General features: G+C 39.0%; 1 protein-coding gene and 1 non-coding gene across 4 annotated transcripts in view; both read left to right on the top strand.

Moving 5' to 3' along the window:
• Positions 1-22257, top strand: part of CDKAL1 (CDK5 regulatory subunit associated protein 1 like 1) — a 649842-nt gene that overhangs the window by 486229 nt on the left and 141356 nt on the right. For all 3 annotated transcript variants that reach the window (XM_036026451.1, XM_028511592.2, XM_036026452.1), the window contains exon 12: positions 1338-1518. In XM_036026451.1, the coding sequence (XP_035882344.1) occupies positions 1338-1518 (181 nt within the window). The remainder of the gene's footprint in view (positions 1-1337; positions 1519-22257) is intronic.
• On the top strand, positions 17598-17701 carry LOC114498224. Its single transcript, XR_003684670.1, has one exon. It is a non-coding gene; the product is annotated as a U6 spliceosomal RNA (small nuclear RNA).

Raw genomic sequence — 22257 nt, 5'->3', positions numbered from 1 at the left:
ATATTCAATTAAAGTTTTCAATAGTAGAGTTGGAAGGTGAACTCAGGTATATCTTCCAGAAAACATAACAAAAGGACAGGGATGGGAAATAACAGTGGAAAAACTCAGAGTCAATTCTGTAGTAATGTAGCAGTTCTTAGAGTCGATGTTTGAAGGAGAGGCATCCCAGAGAGAAGAATGACTTAAAAAAAGAACATAAAATTTCCTAAACCTAAAAAACAAGAGTCTCCAGATTGTACCCTGTACAAAAATTTTAAAATACCTGTGCAAGGCCCATCATCATAACATTTAAAATCTTTGATAATAAATTTAATATCCTGAAAGCTTTCGAAAAGAGAAGTGGGGCACACATAGAGAGACGAGCCTCAGAGTGAATCTGGGCATCTCATCAACCTTGCCAGCCTAGGAAAAATGGAACAATAGGAAACTCTGATAGCTAATACTTTTCATTCTGGGGTGTTACACACAGCCACTGTCAATCATGACTTGACAGTTCAGAGATGCTAAGACAATAACAACAAAATTTTGCAAGCACTCTTTTTGATGGTGCTTCTGAAATAATGCTCCAGCAGAATTACAGAGAATAGAATATTCAAGAATTAGGAAGACACAGGATCCAGGAAAAGCGAGACTGAAAAAAGGAGACCAAGGAGGAACATTCAAGCAGCATACACTTGAAGAAAGAAAGAGTGGCATTTCTAGAGGGCAGGAAGGGATGAAACTGGTCGATGATATAATATATTGAGTGCTGAGAAGATAGTATCAATTTTTGATAGACCTGATAGTGTATCTGGAAAACATTAGCATACATAGAATATTAAGAAAAAAAATTTTAAAAAGAGGCAATTATTAACTCTGAAAAATTCAACATTGTGAAAAAGAAACTTAATGATAGTATGCCAGTTGGCTCTGCAATGAACAACATCTTTGTAGTTGTACCAATGGAAATGCTATTAATTTACTAAAATTTGTGCAGTGATTATATAGTGAAGGGAGGGATATGGTAGTTTAAAAAGCTAAACCCTCATTTACCTTAATAGAGAAGTCGGTAAACATTGCCTGAAAATCAGTAAATCTAGAAATAGATTAAGTATCTTAAAATAGAAAAGAACAAAGACATTGAAAAAAATTGGAAATGGGTATTTCTTGAGGATGACAGGGGTTCATTGTTTTTCATAAACTCTTAGTATTTAAGGCTCTTTAAAATTGTTTGCAAACATCCCTTTCCTAAAACTAAATTACATTTTTAAAGGACCAATGGTATTTAAAATGTCAGGGAAATAGAATAATTATGGATTGTAGTCAAGTTTTTACATTTTTGTCTCATTATTTTTTAGAGTTCCTGGGATAACTATTGCTACAGATATTATCTGTGGTTTTCCTGGAGAAACGGATCAAGATTTTCAAGAAACAGTGAAACTTGTTGAAGAGTACAGATTTCCGAGCCTGTTTATTAACCAGTTTTACCCAAGACCAGGCACTCCTGCTGCAAAGATGAAACAAGTTCCAGCACAAGTGGTAAGATGTTTTTCTTGTAAGGTTTTTTATTTAGCCAGTAGCCATGAGAATGTGTGTGTTGCCTGTCTTGGCACAACTGGCTGATAGTTAGGGTCAGGGTGGGGGGCTCTGTGTAAGTTAAATGACCTTAGGTAATTAAAGAATATCCTTTTTTTCCCTTTCTTTCTTTTTTTCTTTTTGGAGAATGAGGTTCAGATGACACTGGGCAAGAAAATTTTAACTAAAAGTAGTGTTTGCCCATGTTTAGAAAGTAAATTCTTAGATGTTTCAAAATCAGTCAAAATTTAAATACGTAAGCAAAGGAGACCTCATATTTGTGCTGCTTTTTAAGAGACCCCTTCATAATTTGTTACTTCTAGGGGGCCCCATGGTTTTCCTGTTTTTTCCGTGGTATAAATTTGATGCTTTCTGTGTCTGTCTGCCTGTCTATCTCAAATATATACTGTTTTTGCAGTGAATCTCAATATAATTTTATCCTTATACATTCATAAATATATTACAGTAAGATGACTTAAAATAAATGTAAAATGTTCATGACCCAGTAAAGGCAAACTGTTTCCCAGAAAGCCCCAGAAATTGATAGTCTCAAACAAATATTTAGTTCCTATATTCATTGGCTAAAGATGGAAAAATGTAAATCAGCCTTAACAAAGGGGAGATCCAAGAGGGTGGAAGAGTAAGTGGAAGGTACAGTAATCTCCACCCAGGACCAATCTGGATTACAACTGAATTGTAGAGAAATCATTCTGAATGACCAAGTGAACACTAGCTGGAGAGAATCCTTATAACCAAGGACAGACAGAAGAAACCCACTTCGTCATAACTAGGCGGGTAGGGAGTGTGGAAGAAGTGCTAGAGGACTGGCTGGGCACCCACCTGTGGCACCTGAAGATCCAGAGGGATATTTCAGTGGCTGGGGTTTCACCTGAGAAGTGTGGGGTCTGAACCCCAAGCTGGGCTCCCTAACCTATAGCACCAGAGCCAGAAAGGAACCCAGATAACACCCAGCTGTGAAGAACAACATGGTTTCTGTCTGCCAGGGAGTGGTGGCTGTAGACCCAGAGAGATTAAAGGCTCAATGCACAAAATTTTGTTTGCAGGCACTCACCTGGGCTCTAGCAGAGGGAGGGCAGAGTGGACTAGAGAAGCTTGAGGAGAGTCTGGGGTTGATGGCTCTGGGTAAGGAACTGAAGGAACAGCCACCAGGATCCCTGTGCTGAGGCATCCCCCATACTGCAGAGGCCATCTTTCTCAGACAGAGCACTCCTCTCCAGATGGCATCAGTCTAAGGGGAAGTAATAGCCCCGCCAGCAAGAAATACTCTGCCCCACCCTGTGGTGCTTAAGCCCTGATGCTAATTACAGATTGACTAGATTAACGACTGATCAGTTTAACAGCTGGTTAGTTTTACAACTAAGATAAAAACTACAAAGAAGCAGCCAAAATGGGAAGACAAAGAAACAGACCCCAAATAAAAGAACAAGAGAGTTCTTCAGAAGAGAACTAGATGGAAAAGGAGGCAAGCAATTTATCAGATAAAGATTTTAGAGTAATGATTATAAGGATACTCAACAGCATGGAAAAAAAGACACAGAGACAATAAAAGAGGACCACTCAGAAATAAAGAATGCAATATCTGAAATAAATAATACACTGGGTAGAATAACAGTAGGTTGGATGAAGTAGAAGATAATTCAGTGATTTGGAAGACAAGGTAGAAAAAACCACCCATGCAGAGCAGCAAAAAGAAAAAAGAATTTTAAAAAATGAGAAGAGTTTAGGAAACATTTGGACAACATGAAGTGTAACAACATCCACATCAGAGGAATACCAGAAGGAGAAGTAGGGAGCAAGGAATCGAGAACCTGTTTGAAAACTTCCCTAATCTGGAGAAGGATAATTTTTTACTGAAGAGGAAATATTATTTTTTACTAAAAATTTTCTACTTTGTTTCTAATAACTAAAAAATAGGGTGCCCTGCCATTAATTTTCTTCAGATTCTTTCATGACTAAATACTAAAAGGAATAACAACGCTTGTTACTGTTTTTCTTTTTCTTTTTCTTTTTCTGTTATTGTTGTTCAATTACAGTTGTCCCAGTGTTCCCCTCATTACTGTCTCCTGCCCCACCCACCACCTACCTCCCATATTCAATCCTTCCCCTGCCCCACCGTTGTCTTTGTCCAGAAGTCCTTTATACCTGTTCCTGGACTTGACCATCCCCCTTCTGTCCCCTGTTATCCCCCTCCTCCCACCCCTCTGGTCACTGACAGTTTGTTCTTTATTTCCATGTCTTTGGTTCTATTTTGCTTGCTTATTTGTTTTGTTCATTAGTTTTCACTTATAGATGAGATCATATGGTATTTGTCTTTCACTGCCTGTTTATATCACTTAGCATAATGCTCTCCAGTTCCATCCATGCTGTCATAAAAAGTAGTTCTTTCTTTCTGCTGCATAGTATTCCATTGTGTAAATGTACCATAGGTTTTTGATCCATTCATTTACTGATGGGCACTTAGGCTATTTCCAGAACTTGGCTATTGTAAATAATGCTGCTGCTATGAATACTGGGGTGTGTAGGTTCTTTTGAATCAGTGTTTAAGAATTCTCAATGTGTAATCCCAGCAGTGGAATTGCTGGGTCAAAGGGCAGTTCCATTTTTAGTTTTTTGAGAAAATTCCATGCTGTTTTCCACAGTGGCTACACCAGTCTGCATTCCCATCAACAGTACACTAGGATTCCTTCTTCTCCACATTCTTGCCAGCACTTGTTGTTTGTTGATTTGTTTATGATGACCATTCTGACCCATGTGAAGTAGTATCTCATTGTGGTTTTAATTTGCATCTCCCTGACGGCTAGTGATGCTGAGCATCCTTTCATGTGTCTCTGGGCCCTCTGTATGTCCTCCTTGGAGAAGTGTCTGTTCAGGGTTTTTGCCCATTTTCTAGTTGGATTGTTTGTCTTCCTGGTGTGGAGTCATGTGAGTTCGTTATATATTTTGGAGAGCAAACCCTTGTCTAAGGTATCATTGGCAATTATATTTTCCCATGCAGTTGGTTCCCTTTTTATTTTGCTGATGTTTTCTTTAGCCATGCAGGAGCTTTTTAACTTGATATGGTCTCATTTGTTTATTTGAAAAGAATATCTTTAGGCAATGAGAGTGGTTGTTGGAATGTTCATATTGTTTTAAAATGTTAAATTGTCATTTTAAAACCACCTGCTTGCTCATCTTATACCTTGGAACCAGAGTGTAAAAATAATATCTTTAAATATATGTCAGTGTAAAAAAATCATAACACACTTACTTGCAATTTCTAGAATATTTGCCTTATAGATAATGAGACCACAATAGATTCTTCCTGCCTCAACCCTGAGGAGTGGCATATGTGTTCCTGAGTGGGCTAGAGGGACATCCTCCCGGGAGACAAATGCAAGCAGTGTCACTGAAACTGTCCGCAGTAGTTTTCTCTGTGAGGAAGTGAATTTTTGTAGACACATTCAAACCCAGGTAACCACTTGGAATAGATGTTGAATCAGGAATGTTCTTAAATCACATACAGAAGCTATTCAGTGACACATAATGGCCCTCCCAAATCAAGTTGCATATGCGTCTAGGACACACTTTATTTTAAAAAGCAAAACAGAGAAATATACCATACAGAAAGAACTTTGTCACTTTCTTTAAATGTTTTTAAAACTTTTTGTTGTTCTCTCAGTATGATCCTAAAGTTTAACAACTCAGTATTTTAGTGAACAAGTTGCCTTAATGGAAGGAATCCTGATACTTTTAACCTACCAGATAACATATTATTCACACAGTCCCTGGTTTTCAAATTAGACTTTTATTCTTTGGGGAAGAAAAAAATATTTTTAGGAGTCTTAGGTATGTAGATGGTTAGGTACATTTTATTGTAGATTGATTCCCAAATATCCCTATAGGGAAGGTCCCTTTTCACAAGATCCTCTTTATTTTGACTTCTGTTTTTGGAAGGAATATTTTGGATATCTTATGTAATTACTTGTATTTGACTACTCCAGTTGGTCTTTATAATTCCTCATTTCTGGATGTATCATTTCTGTTCTGGTTTTCATTTTTTTAGAGTTGTTCTCTCCCACTGTAGTTTTGGTGTGGGCAGATTTCAGCACATCACCTAACAGTCTTTCAGGTGACTGTAGTAACATTCAGGAAGTAGGAGCAGGAGGATACACCAGAGGTGGTGTCGGGGACCTGCTACCTTGTATGACTTTAGTAGAGGTGGTGTTCATTTGACAGATGGAGAATTGAATTCAATAAACTCTGGCGTCTTTGAAACTCTTCTTAATCTTTTATTTTTTATCATATGATTTTAAGGCCACCTTTCAAACCACAGTTAGAAAGTTTAGGGTTTTGTTTTTTCTAGATCATTGGCTTAAGTGTTATCTGAATTTTCCAATATTTTCACCTTTTACTTTATTATAAATTTGATAACTTTTGTTTATATAATCAAGTTACTTATTTTGTCTGGACTATGAACTAGGAATACAACAACCTAATTGAATTAGTTGTTTATGGGGCTAGGAATGGCAGCGGCGAGACCCGCCGTGGTGGACAGAACAGTGGGCCCTCAGAGGTGGCTGTGTCCCGGTCTCGGAGCCTGTGCACATGCTCCCTCACGTAGTAGAAAGTACTGTGTGACTGTGACTAAGTGAAATTGTTTATAATGGAGTATCTGGGTGGGCTCAGTGTCATCACGAAAGTTCTTAAAAGAGGGACACAAAAGGTTTAAAATTAGAGGGAGGAGAAATATGAGGACAGAGGTAGAGATTAAGAACAGGGCCATGAGCTAAAGAATGCAGGTGGCCTCTAGACGCCGGGCAAGGGAAGGAAGAGTCCTCCCCTGGAGCCTGAAGAAGACACGCAGCCCTGCCGACACCTCAATTTTAGACCATGAAATTGATTTCAGATTTCCGTCCTTCAAAACTATAAGATAGTAAGTTTGTGTTGCTTTACACCACTAAGTCTGTGATAATTTGTTACTGCAGCAGTGGGAAACTAATATACAAACTATGGAGTACTTTGATCTGAGAACATTGTCTGACTTTTTGATATAGCTACATTAATTGATCTTTCAGCCTTTTATGCTATGAGAGGGTTTGCAGTGCCACTGGATGACACATGTTCATTCCTGTGTCTATGAAAACTTATACTTGCCACTGCCCAACAGGCACAGTCATCTTTAGGCCTAAAATAATGATGACATAAGAGTTAACATTTATTTAGCGGTGCATGTTAGACACTGTTCTGAGCACTTCATATCTATTACCTAATGTCATTCTCACAGTTTTATGAGGTAAGCACCATTATTATAGTCATTTTGCACACGAGGACAGGACCAAGCATAACGAATTACCTTGCTTAAGATCACAAAAAGTCCCTGCGTCTCTCTGAACTCATGTCTTCCCATTCCTCCTCATGCATGATGCTCTCATAGCACCTGACTGCTTGTAGTTCCCCACATGCTTTCGTGTTTATCTCCTCTCCCTCCAATTCTCTAGAATGATGAGCATGTGAAAAAACCTGAGGACAAAGAGAACTTGGAACATTTAATGAGCATAAAATGCCTGTATTTGGGGCAGCAAGATGTGTTGCAGTTTTCGTTTGTTTTTTTCTGGGGTGGAGGGCAACCTGCAGGTGTAGGTTGTTGCCAACAAATAAGTGAGGAGCTATAGGCAAAGCGTAGGCTAAGATGCTCTTGTTAGTCATGTTAAAGAGCTTTAGGCTGGCCTATGGGATAGCAGTGAATAGCAGTGATCGTGTGTGTTTTCAAAAGCTCATTCTAGGTGCAGTGGGTTAGGAATAAGCAGGTCAGAAAGCTCAAGCAGGAGACTGTGCAAGACAGGTTTGGGGACTAATAGGTGGATTTAAGAAATAAGAAATATCTATGACTCATTCCTGAGACCAATAAATAGTCTCCTTTTGGACTTAATTGTTTTCCGTCCTAGGCTTAGCTGTATGTCAGCAAAGTATATGTTCAATAGAGTATATTTACTCTACAGAACATAAGATCACTTAATTGCTATTGATAAACTCCAAGCTCACAGATCAAATACTAGGCCTCAGCATCTTATAAGGCCCCTAAAACATGCTTAACATTTAGGGCATTACAGCTCATTTCCACCTGTGCTCCTGCTGGTGCTGGAGACATAAGAGGTCAGGAGATTGCTCCTGGGCGGCCCTGGGCCTCTTCCACTTCAAAGGAGAAATGCCAGCCCCTCCAGCCCCCCACCCTTGGCTGCTCTCTGTCCCTCCTCCCACAGGATTTTATCTCTGCCCAAACTGTGTCTACACGGCAGTTACAGAATTGGCTTTTTCATTGTAGCCTCTTTATCTTTCTTTGTATTTTTATTTTTCTAAGCACCGTAAGATAAGCTTATCCACTGTGTGTGTATGTGAACCTGTAGAAAACTCTCTGGATTTGGGAACATTGGAAGAAGCTGGAGCTCTGATTGGATCATTATTGTTTGAAAAATTCTTTTTGAATAGGGCAACTTCCCTTTTGTCCTACTCTCACACTACAAGACTGGAGGAAAAGGGGGTGATAATGTTTGGAGCTCTGAAGAATGTGAAAATAACAAGGATTGTTGAGTCTCGGCTGTGCAGAGAGGGGTTTGCCAGAGTTGGTGATGCCTTGGCCCTGCCAGGGCTGTGAAGTCCATTGGTTGTCTACCATCTTGAACCTGAAATGTTAGAGAATATAGCAAATGTGGTTAATTTGGAGTAAACCAAAGCAGGGTGTCTTATCTAACTCTCATGAAAGAAAATAAGTGCTGTTTCTAAAAAGGAAGTGTTCCTGGGGTGGGAAGGGGTGGGGGGCGTGTGGCGACATCAAAACTGTGCACAGAGGTGGGCTGATGCAGTGCCTCACGCCCAGGAACCCGTACACAGCCCCGGTGAAGCACTACAAGAGAGCAGCGTCACTGGTGAGACCTCTCTTAGTTTATATTGCCACAGGTGATTTTTTTTAAAGAGCATACTTCCTGAATCCTCTTATCCTGAATCATTCTTTCAGAAAATCCCAGCCCTCACTGAGCCTTCTAATTTCCCACCCTCTCAGTCGGACCTTTCCCTGCCTGCCACAGAGCACTGCCCTACTTTTTATTAAGTCCTGACATAACGTTGATGAACTGAACTCCATTGCCACGTAAATCAGCTCTGTGCAGTCAGACTCACAGGACAAGACACGTACCAGACATGTGTACACACTGTAACTGCAGGATGGAGCCATGGTTCTTTGGGTTGGTCTCTCTTCGGGATGGTAAAGATAAGAAAAGAAAAACAGATTTTTGTTAACACCTAAAGCCCTATTGTGTGACTCTTCTGTTAATTATAAGTCATTGAAAGAAAAATTCAGGGTTGACTATGCTTTGGAATCATGGTGTCTTAGGAATCTTAATATTTCAAATGTTCTAAAATAACCCAGCTTTAGGACAATGAAGAGTCACATATATTATGAATGCTTTGACTTAAATGACAGTTTTATCTTGTACTTCATAGTGAGCCTGTAAAAAAAAAAATCCTGTCAGAAAATCTACACCCAACTTGTTTCTTAACGATAATTTAGTTTTTTGCTTTCCTTTTGGCATTTTTTTACCCTGCTTCTTTTATGAATGTATAATTACTAAAACAGTAGCAAGGTATGTGGTTATAAGTTTTTCTCTCTGATGGTGAATGGTACTAGGGATGAGAAGTACTGAGTAAACTTATATTAAATAAATGTAAATTCTATCTTTGGAAAGTCCTCTTTACTGTATTTTAATCTTAAATTTTTTTCAGTAGTGATTACATGCCTTGTTTTCTTTAAGTTTCAGAAAAATTGCAAAGTTTACTTAATTCTTGTATGTCCTTCATATGAACTCGATTTATTAAAATTGTAATATTGAATTTGAACTCACTTTTATTACCTTAATACCAGCTTGAGAAGTGAGTAGACTCTTGGAGCAACTTCTAAAGATAAAGAACCTTATAATGATCTATCTTAGTTTTTGATCTTCTATTATTTTTTCCCATAAGTATGGCTCATTAATAACTTAATATTTATAACCTTCCTTGGACTTACAAATGTAGTTCCAAGTATTAGAGCTAATATAAATATGTATTTAGGTCACATGATATATTCATTCATTTAATAGGACACTTCAGCAAACTCCTGACTCTTGGAACCATGTATATTTTATCATTGAGGACTGACAAGCCAAATAGGAGCAGATAAGCATTTAAGTGGATGAAAATGCATTCTACTAATTATGTTCTATCTAAAAATCTTATATCTAAGATGACTGTCCTGCTCCTTTATTGTTACTACATACAATAAAAGTATTTTTAGAGAAGTGGTAAATAAGATTAGAAGTTATAAGGGCAGGGAAATGAAGCTTCCATTATTAATTTGTGCCAGAAACAAACATAGTCTGTGCTTTTTCTTGTGCTTTATCACATGTAATTCTTCCAGTGATATTTTTAGGTATCTGTTACTATTTTTTCACTTTACAGATGAGTTAACTGAGTCTCAGAGAAGTTAAGTCTAGTTACCTGTGGTTACGTGACTAGGTGAAATGCCTGAGACCAAGACTCTGTTCTTTCTTTTTGCTCCATGCTGATGTAAACAGTAGAATAAAAATTTATCCCAGAAATTCAAAATAATTCTAGAATTCTTTGACCTAAAAAGTGTTGTTTTCAATAGTTGTTTTTCTGTTATGGCAGTGATTTTTACTTACAGGCCCTAAAAAAATTTTAAACTTCTTTAAAATGATTTTAAACTTATAGAAAAGTTATAAGAATAGTATATCTCCAATATACACTTCATCGATATTCATCAGTTGTTAACATTTTGGCAAATTTGCTCTTTCTCAAGGGATGGACAAACTGACTTACACATGGGTATTTTCCCCTGAACAATGTTAGAGTAGATTACAGACATGCAGATTACAAACGTTCATATTTAATGTGTATTTCCTAAGAATGAGTATCTCATGTAACCACAATATTGTCAAATTCATGGAATTAACATTGATACAGCACTCGACCTAATCAACAGTTCATATTCCAATTTTGTCAAGAGTCCCGACAGTGTCCTTTGTAGCTGCTGTTTTTGTGATAGAAGACTCCATTCAGGATCGGCTCTTGTATCTAACGCTCCTGTCTCTGTATCTACGTGTGTGTGTGTGTGTACACATATATATGTGTATATATATCAGCTTTATCTTTCATGATATATTGACATTTGTTTTGAGAATACTGGCCAGTTATTTTATAGAATGTTCCTCAATTTGGGCTTCAGTTTTTCTTAGGATTTGTGTGTTTTTCCCTGTGAAACTAAACCAGTGATGTGGTGTTCTTCTCAGAATATCATACCCGGAGGCCCGTGTGCTTTTGCCCCTTCTTGGTGAGGTTAATTTTGATCATTTGGATAAGGTGTTGCCTGGTTTCTCCACTGTGTAGTTATCCATTTTTAGCATAATTTTTAACCCCCAGTTTTTAATTGGATCACAGAAGAAAGAAAAAATAGGCCATGAAAACCCAAAACTCTTAGTGGTTTAGTTCATACTTTCGATTTTATGTGGCTTGAACTGTCACAATTATGCAGTCCAAAGGATTTTTCATTTCTTTGTTTTAATCTATTCTAAATCTTTGAGTTATTTTTAATAGTTTTTAATTCTTAGACCTTATTTTTATAAAGAAAATACTTTAAATTGAATGCAGTGACAAAGGAAACTAAAATTGGAAAGGCAGAAATTTTATTTCATTGTGAAGTGCCTCTATATTTACACAGCAGGTAGTACATGTAGAAGTTTCATCTTCAAAAACTGTGCAGATCATAAACTTGTGTTAGGTCAAGAGGAGTTAGAGAAACTTCATGGATGAAATATCTTTAATTTTTAAAGGAATTCATAGGTCGTGAATGAAATATCTCTCCTAAAATACCATCGTACTCACCAACTCTCTCTGGGTGTTACTCAGGAGCAAGGCATACTATTGAAGTAAAGAATACGTGTGTTCTACATTCCTATACTGCCTCTCCTCTTAACCTGTATTAACTGGGAAAACCACAAGTAGCCTCTCAAACTGCTTTCTTTGAGCTTTGACCTTGCTATTTTAGGACAAACACATATAAAAACTATAGAGGAGAAATTCTCCATGTAAATTCCATCCAGCACCACAACGTGATGGATATCACTGGGGCCGGAACACAGTTAATGCAGAGCAGTCGCTCATAGCTCTCTCCCCAGCCAGCTTGACGTTAATGCGTGGCAGAGAGCGGCCCTCCACGTTCTTCATACCAGTTGGTGGAGGATCAGTCAGATGTCATTAAAGTGAAAATCAGTGTGTTCCCCCAAGGTTTAAAAAGTTTATCTGAATAGATGGTATGGCAGGTGCCCGAAGTGCTCTCTCTTTCATTGAGGAACTTAAAGACTGTTGTGATCTTCTGTTAGCAGCCAGATGCTACAGGGCCAGGCTTCAAGGAGACTGCTGGCCCTTCTCACCTGTGTGCCTTCACCATAGCAGCCCTAGTGCCCAAGATGACCAAGAACACAGCTTTGGAGAGTCACTTAAGATTTTTTTTTAAAGATTTTATTTATTTATTTTTAGGGAGAGAAGGGAGGGGGAGAGAGACAGACAGACAGACATCAATGTGCGGTTGCTGGGGGTTATGGCCTGCAACCCAGGAATGTACCCTGGCTGGGAATCGAACCTGGGGCACTTTGGTTCCCAGCCCGTGCTCAATCCACTGAGCTATGCCAGCCAGGGCTTTTAGATTCTTGATCATTTTGGTAGTCAGACCTGCTGCTATGTTAAAAATCATAGTTAAAACTACAGTTAGGATAACATGAACTAATTTACCTAGTATCAGGTAAGTCCCTCTATTCAAGGGCCTAGACTGGGTGCTACACCACAAGTCAAGATGACTCCTAGGTGTCCCTTACTCTCAGGGAATGTACACTCCAGAAAGGAAGAAAAAGATGACACAAATGGCGATAATGCAGGACAGTATATGTTGAAAGTGTGCCGAATGCTTTAAGAGTGACATGGAGGGCTGTTAAAACTTGGAGGCTCATGAGTGAGATGTTCAAGGTCATTGTCCAAAAAAGGAACTTTTATTTTTCTAATTTTTATTTATTCACTTGAGAGAGAAAGACACACATCAGTTTGTTGTTCCACTTATTTATGCATTCATTAGTTGATTGTTGTATGTGCCCTGTCCAGGGATTTAACCCATAACTATTAGTTTTTTACTATATGAAAAACATGAGGAGTGAAGTACAATTTGTTTCTACCAAATGTTAAGAGAGTTAGTTCTTTTGAAATTCAGGGTTTGTAGTGAATAATGAGAAAGACTTTCCCAGGTGGTTTGGGGCCAGTCACAAGAATTTTGACTCTGCAGTTAGTTGCATCGGGACTCACACCTTGTCAGGTAGTGACCACAAGTGGAGCCACCAGAAGTGTGTTATCTGTACTCCGTAGACAACATCCACTGTTGTGATGTTTCTAGCAGAGGAGTGACACAATTTCAGTAGTATTTTAGGAAGATGAAATTAAGAACAATATGCAGGATGCATCAAAGTAGAGAAAGGCTGCAGACAGGAATTGAGAGGGGAAAAAGAGTGTGGCTATGAGGTCAACAGGTCTGAGCACTGGTGGCCAACATGAGAATATGCAGAAAAGAAGGAATGAGGGAGGCTCTGAAGGAGCACTTCTGACTTGTGAACTGGGTGGTGCTGCTGGTTTCCACCTTGTGTAGCACTCGCCACGTGCTAGGCACTCTTCTGGGGCTTTACAAATATTGATTCATTTCATCTTCACAACAGCCCTGGATGATGACAGTTCTTATCCCTATCTTACACTGAGGAAACTGAGGCATAAAGAGTGTAAGTAACTTGCTCAAAGTCACACAGCCAGTGATGGCATTAGGATCTAAAACCAAGCATCCTGTCTCTATACTCTGATTCCTAGCCACTCTATCTATAATAAACTATAATGGCAAGGGAGAAAGAAAAGCAGTGCCTAAAATAAAGCTCTAAGAGGCTTAATTAACATACAGAATCCTCAATTTCTATTTTAAATGTATAGAATTTTAGAGCCAAAGTTTTACTCATATAAAGGCAAAATGCTTTAACCAGCATGGCAACCATAAAGATGTAGAAATCTGTGCTCACTGAGGCTTGGTGAGATAAAATGGTTACCCAGTGCTTCATCCACGGGTGGGCCAGAAAGGGCGAGCAGTCGGGACCACAGGCCCATACCACTGGCACCGTTCTGGCCGTTCGAAGGGTGCCTGTGAGTGTTCAGGCCAGGCTCTGGCGCTGCGTCTGTCTGCAGCCTGCCCCCAGACATCCCACTTCTCTTTCCCAACAGGCCCCGTGTTTTCTTTCATTTCAGGACCTGCTACAAACAAGGTCTAGAATCTAAGCCTTTCCTTATTGTCCCCAAACTCCTTTTTCACTTTGATTTTTTAATTTTTTCGCTAAGGTCTATTGAGAACAGGAGACAAACAGAATGAAAATTTTGAGGAAATTTACAAACATTAAAAAATATTATAGTCACTCATCTTTAATTCTTAACTATCTTGCTAGACCTTGTTGTCATTGTCCTAAAAAAAAAAAAGAGTTTTCAGGAAATATGTGTTGGGCCTTGATCCGGATGGTATTCTGAACCTCTGTGGCCTGCTGCCTCTCTTGCTTATTCATCATGGTGTGCCTTAACTTGGCTCTGTCTGTGTGTCTTTCCACGGGTCTTGTGGACGCTTTCCTTCTGACGTAGAGGCCTCAGAAAACCCTAAGTAGCACAGACTACATGAAATTGTAGGCACATTATGTGCCTGGTACTCTTGATCCCAAATATCACTGCACGTACAATCAAGTGGGGAATACTTTCTTATTAGAACTCTTCTAAGGGAGAGGGACTATAAGTGGGTTGAAACTAAAACTTTGAGAAGCTCCCTGAAACGGGGCTTCAGGCTTCCAAAGGGTATGCTTGTCACTGTGCTACAGACAGAGAGCCCAGTTCACTCTGTGTCTTTTGGTTTAATAGTGAGGGAATGAGCTAGGCCTGTGCCCGTCTACTACTCCCTTCCGTAGATGGAGCTGCTCCTCTCAAAACATCAGATATTTAAAGAATATTGCCTTTCATGAACACCAAATGTAGTAGTTTATAAGAGGCCTTCATATCTCCGTAATCTAGTCCATGGTTCTTAACATTTTTTTGAGAATCTCATTTTATATATCTATAAAGTATTTATGACATGCATACATATTCACTTTTCCCAGCAAAAACAAATTGTGAATATGTTTGGGAAGTACACAGATTGTCCTAAAGCCATCCATGGCCCTGGCAAGGACCATTGCACATAGTGATTTGTGTCGCCCAACTGGCTCACTTTCTGGCCACAGTAGAACAGTCACGTTAGGCACTTCCTGGTAGATGGCAGACCCCAACAATGCATGGTTGGGGTGGAATGGAAAATTAAATATTGGCTGGCCGCACGATTGCTGAAGACACTGGAGGACAACAACTTTGGGAAATTGGTTTATTCGTAAGAACTTGAATATCTGGTTAGTGAATATGCTCCATATAAACCTACGAGAATAAAAACAGGTCAAGAACAAAGATAGAACTTCCAGAATCTGTGCTCACAGAGATCTGGGACAGAACAAAAAAGAGACCACTACAAGATTGGTGCGATATGACGTGAAACTGAAAACAACTCATAAAAGTGGTTTATAAATGCCACTTAAATACAGTTGAAAGAACTGTATTTAAGGTTACATAATTGACTGGATTTTTTAATATTGTTTGGAGTTTGAGGGTGCGTAAGTTCCATCAGAATGTAGTCATCATTTATAATGAAAAGAGTGCAGCCTGATCCCAAACCACCAGCTTAAAAAGAGCATAACTTGTGTAAAAGTTAGGAACTACAGTTATTACCTCCAAATTTCTCTCATTAATGCTTAGCTCTACAATGCTATTTTTGTCTTGGAAGTGAAACTGTTACTCAGAGCCTCGAGAGTTAATATGATGTAAAAAGTGTTAAACGGTGCTGTACACGTTGTCATTTGTGGACACGGCATCATACACTCTGCATCCTGGTGATGTATTGTGCTGCTGGGAATTAAAATTGTAGCATTAATTTTCTTGATTTTTAAAATAATAAAAGCAAAAAAGAATAATCAGCATTCTTTATAAGGTCCACAAGCGCTAAGATGAATGTTACAAAATTCCCAGGCCTTGAGGAGAGTCTTGAGGGAATTAAAAACTACGCAGGAGTTTCTTAACCTGGGCTAGCCCATGCACAGACTTCCAAGGCTCTGGAAACCAGCTGAGGCTGTGTGGAACAGTTTAAGGGTCTGTATAGATTTTTTTTTCTGGGAGGAGGGACTCATTGGTTTTCATCAGATTCTTAAAGGCATTCTTATCCCACAAAAGGTTGAGGACCAATTATATGATATCTCAGTTAAAGAAAACAAAGAAAATAAGCTTTTAAAAAATAACCTGTAAAAAAGCAAATTCAACTGAGTAAATTTTAAAGATTTTATTGGCTTTATTCAATGACTCATCAACTAGGCAGGACCCAATGCAGCATCTAGAAAGGAGCTCTGAGGAGCTGCAGAAAGTGGAAGACTTTCATAAGCAGAAGGAAACAGGAACAAGGAAGTTGCCCTGGACAAAAAGTGGGCGGTTATTGCAAGGTTACTTTCCGTTAGGGATGGATAGCAGTGGCCTGTCCTGCAGATGACCTGACTAGTGCTGGTCAGGTGATTCCTGATTGACCGGTTTAAGATGCCATTTCTGGAAGGGCCAGAAGTGTAGTTAACTTAAATCTTAGTTTGCTGATATGGGTTTACTTAAGCAACTGCACTTTGGGCCTGGTTTGGTTGGGGGAGGCGGGGGGGTTGTTTGTTTTTAACAATTGATTATTAAAATCATCTATGCTTAGTAATCTTCTAATCTTTAGGGCTGGGAAGTGAACAGTTGGGAAACTTAAATAAAAATAAAATTTAAAAACAAACTTCTATTTTGTGGTTATTAGAAAAAAATAAAATAAAATTCCCATGTCTTAAAAATTGTGCTTTCAGGCCCAGGGTGATGGCAAGAGTGATAGCTATGTGTCCAAGCTCAAGAGCAGCTAGACTAAATCAGAGCAGCTAGAAAGCTACAGAAGAAGTACCTTCCAGAAGATGAAAAGAAGAAATACTTAGTGTAAACGAAACTTCCTGAACAGTGATTTAGATAAGTGGAAAAGAATTTGAGATTGAATTAACAATAAATTTGTATTAAGTTAAACAAATGAAGAAAATGACTTTTTAGAAGTCCTATGTAGGAAAGAATATACAATCATAATTATTCCATAGCTGAATTCAAAATAGCACAGATGTGCTGCAGTTACATTGGGAAGTGAAGGCGGGAGATGCACACGCACATGGGGCAGGCATGGGAAGCTCATCTTCCATCGTGGGAAATCAGTAGATAGTGTCTAGTACTCAAATATTAGGAAAGCAATGAAGTTATATTATTTAACAATATGGTTGTACAAATACCAAAATAATAAGCTGTAAGAGTTGAAGGTAGTTACTTCTAACAAAGCAAAAATGGAAAAGGAAGCTGGGAAACTATTGAGCTGGTTGTTGACTCTTTTAGATTATATGTGTGTATAATTGATCCGGGAAAACAACTGGAAAAATAACCAAATGCCTCAGGGGATTTAGGGTGAACCAAGCTGCCAAAATCAAACTACATACCCCACAAAAGACTACACCAAGGCAAACTCTCCAACCTGGGCACTTGTTTAGGTGCACATGAATATAATGACTTAAGATTAAAAAAGAAAAAGAAGTAAAAAGAGTATGTGGTATTTCTCTACAATTCATAGATTGATAAAGAACTTCCAATATTGCTCTGAAATTTTTTTTAAAAGTTTACAGTCAGTTGCTCTTGGTGGTGAAGGAAGCTAGTAGATCCAGTTGCCGGGTGAAGAGAAGGAGGTTACAGTGGACCCCGAACAAGGTGGGGTCAGGGGCCTCGACCTCCTTGCCATTGAAAATACAAGTGCAGTGCCCCGTTTGGCAGCACACATACTGAAACTGGAATGATACAGAGATTAGCATGGCCCCTGCACAAGGATAACAGGCAAATTCATGAAGCGTTCCATATTTTTCGGTCACAAAGTAATCGTGGGGATAAAGCATAGCATAGGGAATGTACTTAATGATACAGTAATGACTGTGTTGGGTGCCATGTGGGTACTAGACTTACCGGGGAATCACTCTGTAAATTATGTAAATGTTTAACCACTATGCTGTATACCTGAGACTAATGTGATATTGAATGTCCACTATAATAGAAAAATAAGTAAAAAAGAAAATATATGTATTATTTGACTTCCCACAAATTTTACTACAAAGAGCTTACAGAAGCCAAACAATTAACATATTTTGTATGTTACATGTATTATGTGATATATTACAATAAAGTAAGCTAGAGAAAAGAAAATGTTATTAAGAAAATCATAAGGAAGAAAAATAAATTCACAGTGTTTATTAACAAAAAGTTTCTTAGGTTATTCCATGCAGTTGAATCCCATGTTGTTCCTGGAATCGAACTGGCAACCTTCCACTTTGCTGGACGACGCCCAACCTACTGAGCCACGCTGGTCAGGGCAAGCGTAATTCCTTCAAAATGATCACAGTTTATTCAGCTTCTAAGACACTTGTCATTTTGCATGCATGTTAAACCTACAGGCCTCCTTGAAATACCTTAGGCTCCTCTCCCATTGAAAAGTACAAAGCATACAATGTACACAGTAAGTGGATGGCAGGGTCCTTCACTGCTCAGCTCTCCATTGCTGAAGAGGAAAGGAGAGGAAACAGAGGCAGGAGATGAGAGATTGACGGGCAGATGAGGGCGGTTCCCGGGCTGATGCACAGGCCTGCTCTTGTCCCTGAGGACAGATGTGCTTCAGGTGATGGGCAGAGGCCTCCGTAAGAGTGGAGAGCCTGGCCGATGGGACAGCAGTTTTTAGCCACCAAAGGGTTCTGTGGTGGTGGAGTTAGTGGAAGGATCACATTTGACCTATTTTCTCATTACTTAAAGTGGTGAGGCCTGTACTCATGGGGTAACTTCTCTGCAAGCTCTTCTGTAACATGAATGATATGTAAGTAGCCTTGTATGAGGTATTGGCATGGACATGGGAAAGCTCAGCTACCTCATGTTCCTCCTGCCTGCCCTTCGTCTAGTTTCCTAGGCCCTGGAGCCACCCCCAACCCTCCCACATGTACATTTCTGTACCCTTCCTGCCAATGGTTTAAAAGATTGCTAGGCTCAGAGCCAACCTCAGAAATCTTCATCCACTATCTGTGTAGTAAACTTGCTTGACCACATAAAAAAGAATCGACCGATTTCTGAAGTGACTCGAGGACAAGCAAGTGGAGAAGATTGAGCTGTATATTAAATTGTCTTCTGGTTATCAAATAAAGACTCCTTTATCATAAAAGCCAAAGATAAAAAAGAAAATGTGTATGTTTAATATATGGAACAAAAATAAGTCTATTTTTGACATAGTACTTGAGGAGAAGATAGGTCAAAAAGCCCAGCCACCCCTGAAATGAATTTTAGACTCTTAATATTGGTGTGATGGGACAGAGAGAGATATCAGTGATGGTTGCACTGCTGATAGAAATGATTTTTTTACAGTAGGTGCTAAATTAGATGTAGAAAGTAGGAGAGTTATCAAGCCTACATTGTCATGTCTGACCTTCCAGGTCCCAGTCGAGGAATCATAATAAAAACGAGTTGTGGGCTTATCTGGAGACACAGCAATAACGGGCACAGAGCAATTTTCAAGCTCTTCTCCAAATGGGGTGACTGCAGGGCTTATTCGGGGCCATGAAGGAGATGCATTGGTTTTGATCAGTTTTTAGAACTATATAGTGGCTTATCTGTGGGTCAGAGAAATTTAGTTTTCTCCATTCTTTGTTCATCATTTTTCCCCTTAGGGGCTATGTGGATTAGCCTCTGGAAGCTGGTATGAGGCTCAGAGCGTTAACAGAGTTCCTGCCGATCCAGATTGCACAACCTGCATTTCACAATGCTGAGCGCCCAAGCTCATCCTCACTGGATGTCAGATTCAGTAAAGGCAGTTACCATCTCTTTATATATAAAAGAAAGAGAAACATTTAATAACAATTCAGAAATGCATGTAATTCCAGGGTGCGAATTAGAAAAAACCACACTGCATTTGTTGTACCCACTTGCAAAATATTACTCTCACAGTCACACCTCTAATATAACTTCCTACTTTTGATTTTTTTGTGTAATTGTATAGTGCCTTACTAAAATAATTATCAGACCTGATTCTTAAGCAAGTAGGAAAAGGGTAAATAAAACCACTTGTTTCCAGCCTCCCTAATTTCAAACAATTTATAATATAGTAAGACTTCGAAGACAAAAATAAAATCTGTAGTACCCAGAGAGAAGAAAATTTGTTACCCTGCACTGTTTGCTGGTTGTGATGATGGGACAGGCTTAAGAGTTTTAGCACGGTAACTGCTAATCCTTTTAAAATGCCACTGAGAGAATAGTTATTTTGTCGTAGGTTAAAGGAATGTTTTTAAATTTTAGAAATAACAGTGAAACCTTCACAAATGGGTAATATTTATGTCTATGAATTGGTCTAGATAAACTACAGTTGTGAGAAAGAAAATGTAACAAGAATTAGATTAGAACCTTTCTTTTTTCTTTGTCAAACTGCTTAGCTTCAAAATAACTGAAGGGAGGAGGTCCTTGGTGGGGACATGACTATTCTTGTGCTATCTGGTGTTTAGAATGTTACAAAACGTAGTATCTAGTACAAGGACAACAAATCAGGAATCTGACTACATTCTGAACTGTCACTGGTCACTGTCTTTATTTATTTATTTTTAAGGTAAGGGCAGTCCGTGTTACATAGCTGTGATTTTCTCCGTTCTTAATATTCCTCCATCCAGCAAAAGGCACTGGAAGATGTCGCCCTATCCTGTGTACAGCTGTCAGAGAGAGGAGCAAGCTTTGTGAGAGAGCAGACATGTTTTTAAAAATTGTGCGTAAAATATAAATTGATTCAAAAGCAGAATCCCAGGGGAAACAAGGTCAAATTCTGGAGTTTTTATAATTATCATATTGAAGCACCATTTTTAGTTATAAAAATAATGTTAACGTAAGTTTCTGTTGATTTACTTATCTGTGTAAGAATCATTCCTTGGTACAGCTACTTGGTGATCTGTATTAATACCAAAGATTATTACCCAGATTTGTAAGAATTCATTTAGTATAACATTTAGATCCTTACTGTGTGCTGGTGGCTGGTTAAGTATGGAATGGGTCAAAAGTATGTTTATACTTATTTGTATAGAAAATAATATAATAACTAATAAATAGTAATACAAGAATAAACTGCTTTGCATACTCACAACTGTAAACCAACTTTTGCCCCACCCAGTATAGTGATTGTTTTTTCTCTCCACTAGAGAGTAAGATCTGTTGAGTCCAGTGGCCTGCTTTCCATTTCTTCAGGACTCACAAGTGAATGGATGTGTCATTCAATTAGCATCTAACTCAGTTTTAGAACTCAGAGAATGGATTTCAGATACAGAGGGTGAGAATAGAGACAGAAAAACTGGTTGAAAAGCTGTTTTGGGGCATTAGAGCATCAGCTGACTAATCAAAGAGGAATGAGCAAGGAATGCTGAGCACCCTCAGTGCACAGATGGCATCTAAATTGCTCAGGGCAAGTGATTGGATTAATATAGTGTGGGGAGCAGGAGCTTGTGGAGAGAAGGAAGGACAAAGAAATAGGGAAACGGAGTTTACTGAAGTTGAAGGGTTTTATCACAAATTGAAGCCTGGAGAGAATGGTGATTGGGTGGACAGTTTGAAGGTCTAGAAGGTTCAGTGGAGTAAAACCAAAATGTTTGGGGATCGAAGGGTTGGCAGCATTTCTTGAAAAGCTCAAGTTTGCAAAGCACTGTAATAAAGTGTTGGGGGTGGGGAGAGGGCAGAAGTGCCACACAGATGACCAGGTCGTGGTTTCTGCATTCAAAGGGGTGCTGGCACACAGTGAAAGTGGTCGAGGTCTCTGTAAACACTCTGTAAAAAGGTTCTTTCCATTTGGGGGGATCCAGCATGAAAGAGGTGATCTTTGAAACAGGCTTTTCAGATTGAATTTAACACAGGAAGATGGTAAGGAAGATGTTCCAGGCAAAGGAGATAAGCTTATTAGTAAGATGTGGGCTCAAGAAAACGTAGGATCTGTCAGGAACAAGACATTGCCTTTCATGTTAGTGGGGAAATGTGGCCATGCCACATTTGTACATATAGTACATTTGTACTATATGTAGTACATATGGTACCTGAAACTTGATTCTCTGAGCACTAGGGAGCCCTTGAAGGTTTTTGAAGAAGAGAGAGACATTAGATGACCATGCGCTAGGAAACCTACTTTGACCTCAATACAGAGGTGTGTTAAGCAATGGTTCTATACCCTGGCTTCACTTTAGCGTCACCCACAAAGATTATAAGAATTTCCGATCCCAGGCTGCAGCCCAGAGCAGCTAAATTGGAATCTATGGCAATGGAGTCCAGACACCGTGTTACCAAAATCCCCAGGTGATTCCAATGTGCAGCCAGAGTCGCACGCCAGTGATTTAGCACAGGGGTTGGGAAACTTGCTGCAAAGGG

This window comes from Phyllostomus discolor, chromosome 5 (genome assembly GCF_004126475.2).
Source record: "Phyllostomus discolor isolate MPI-MPIP mPhyDis1 chromosome 5, mPhyDis1.pri.v3, whole genome shotgun sequence".
NCBI lineage: Eukaryota > Metazoa > Chordata > Mammalia > Chiroptera > Phyllostomidae > Phyllostomus > Phyllostomus discolor.
The sequence above is the reverse complement of the archived record's forward strand: the minus strand, read 5'-3'. Positions and strand labels throughout refer to the sequence as shown.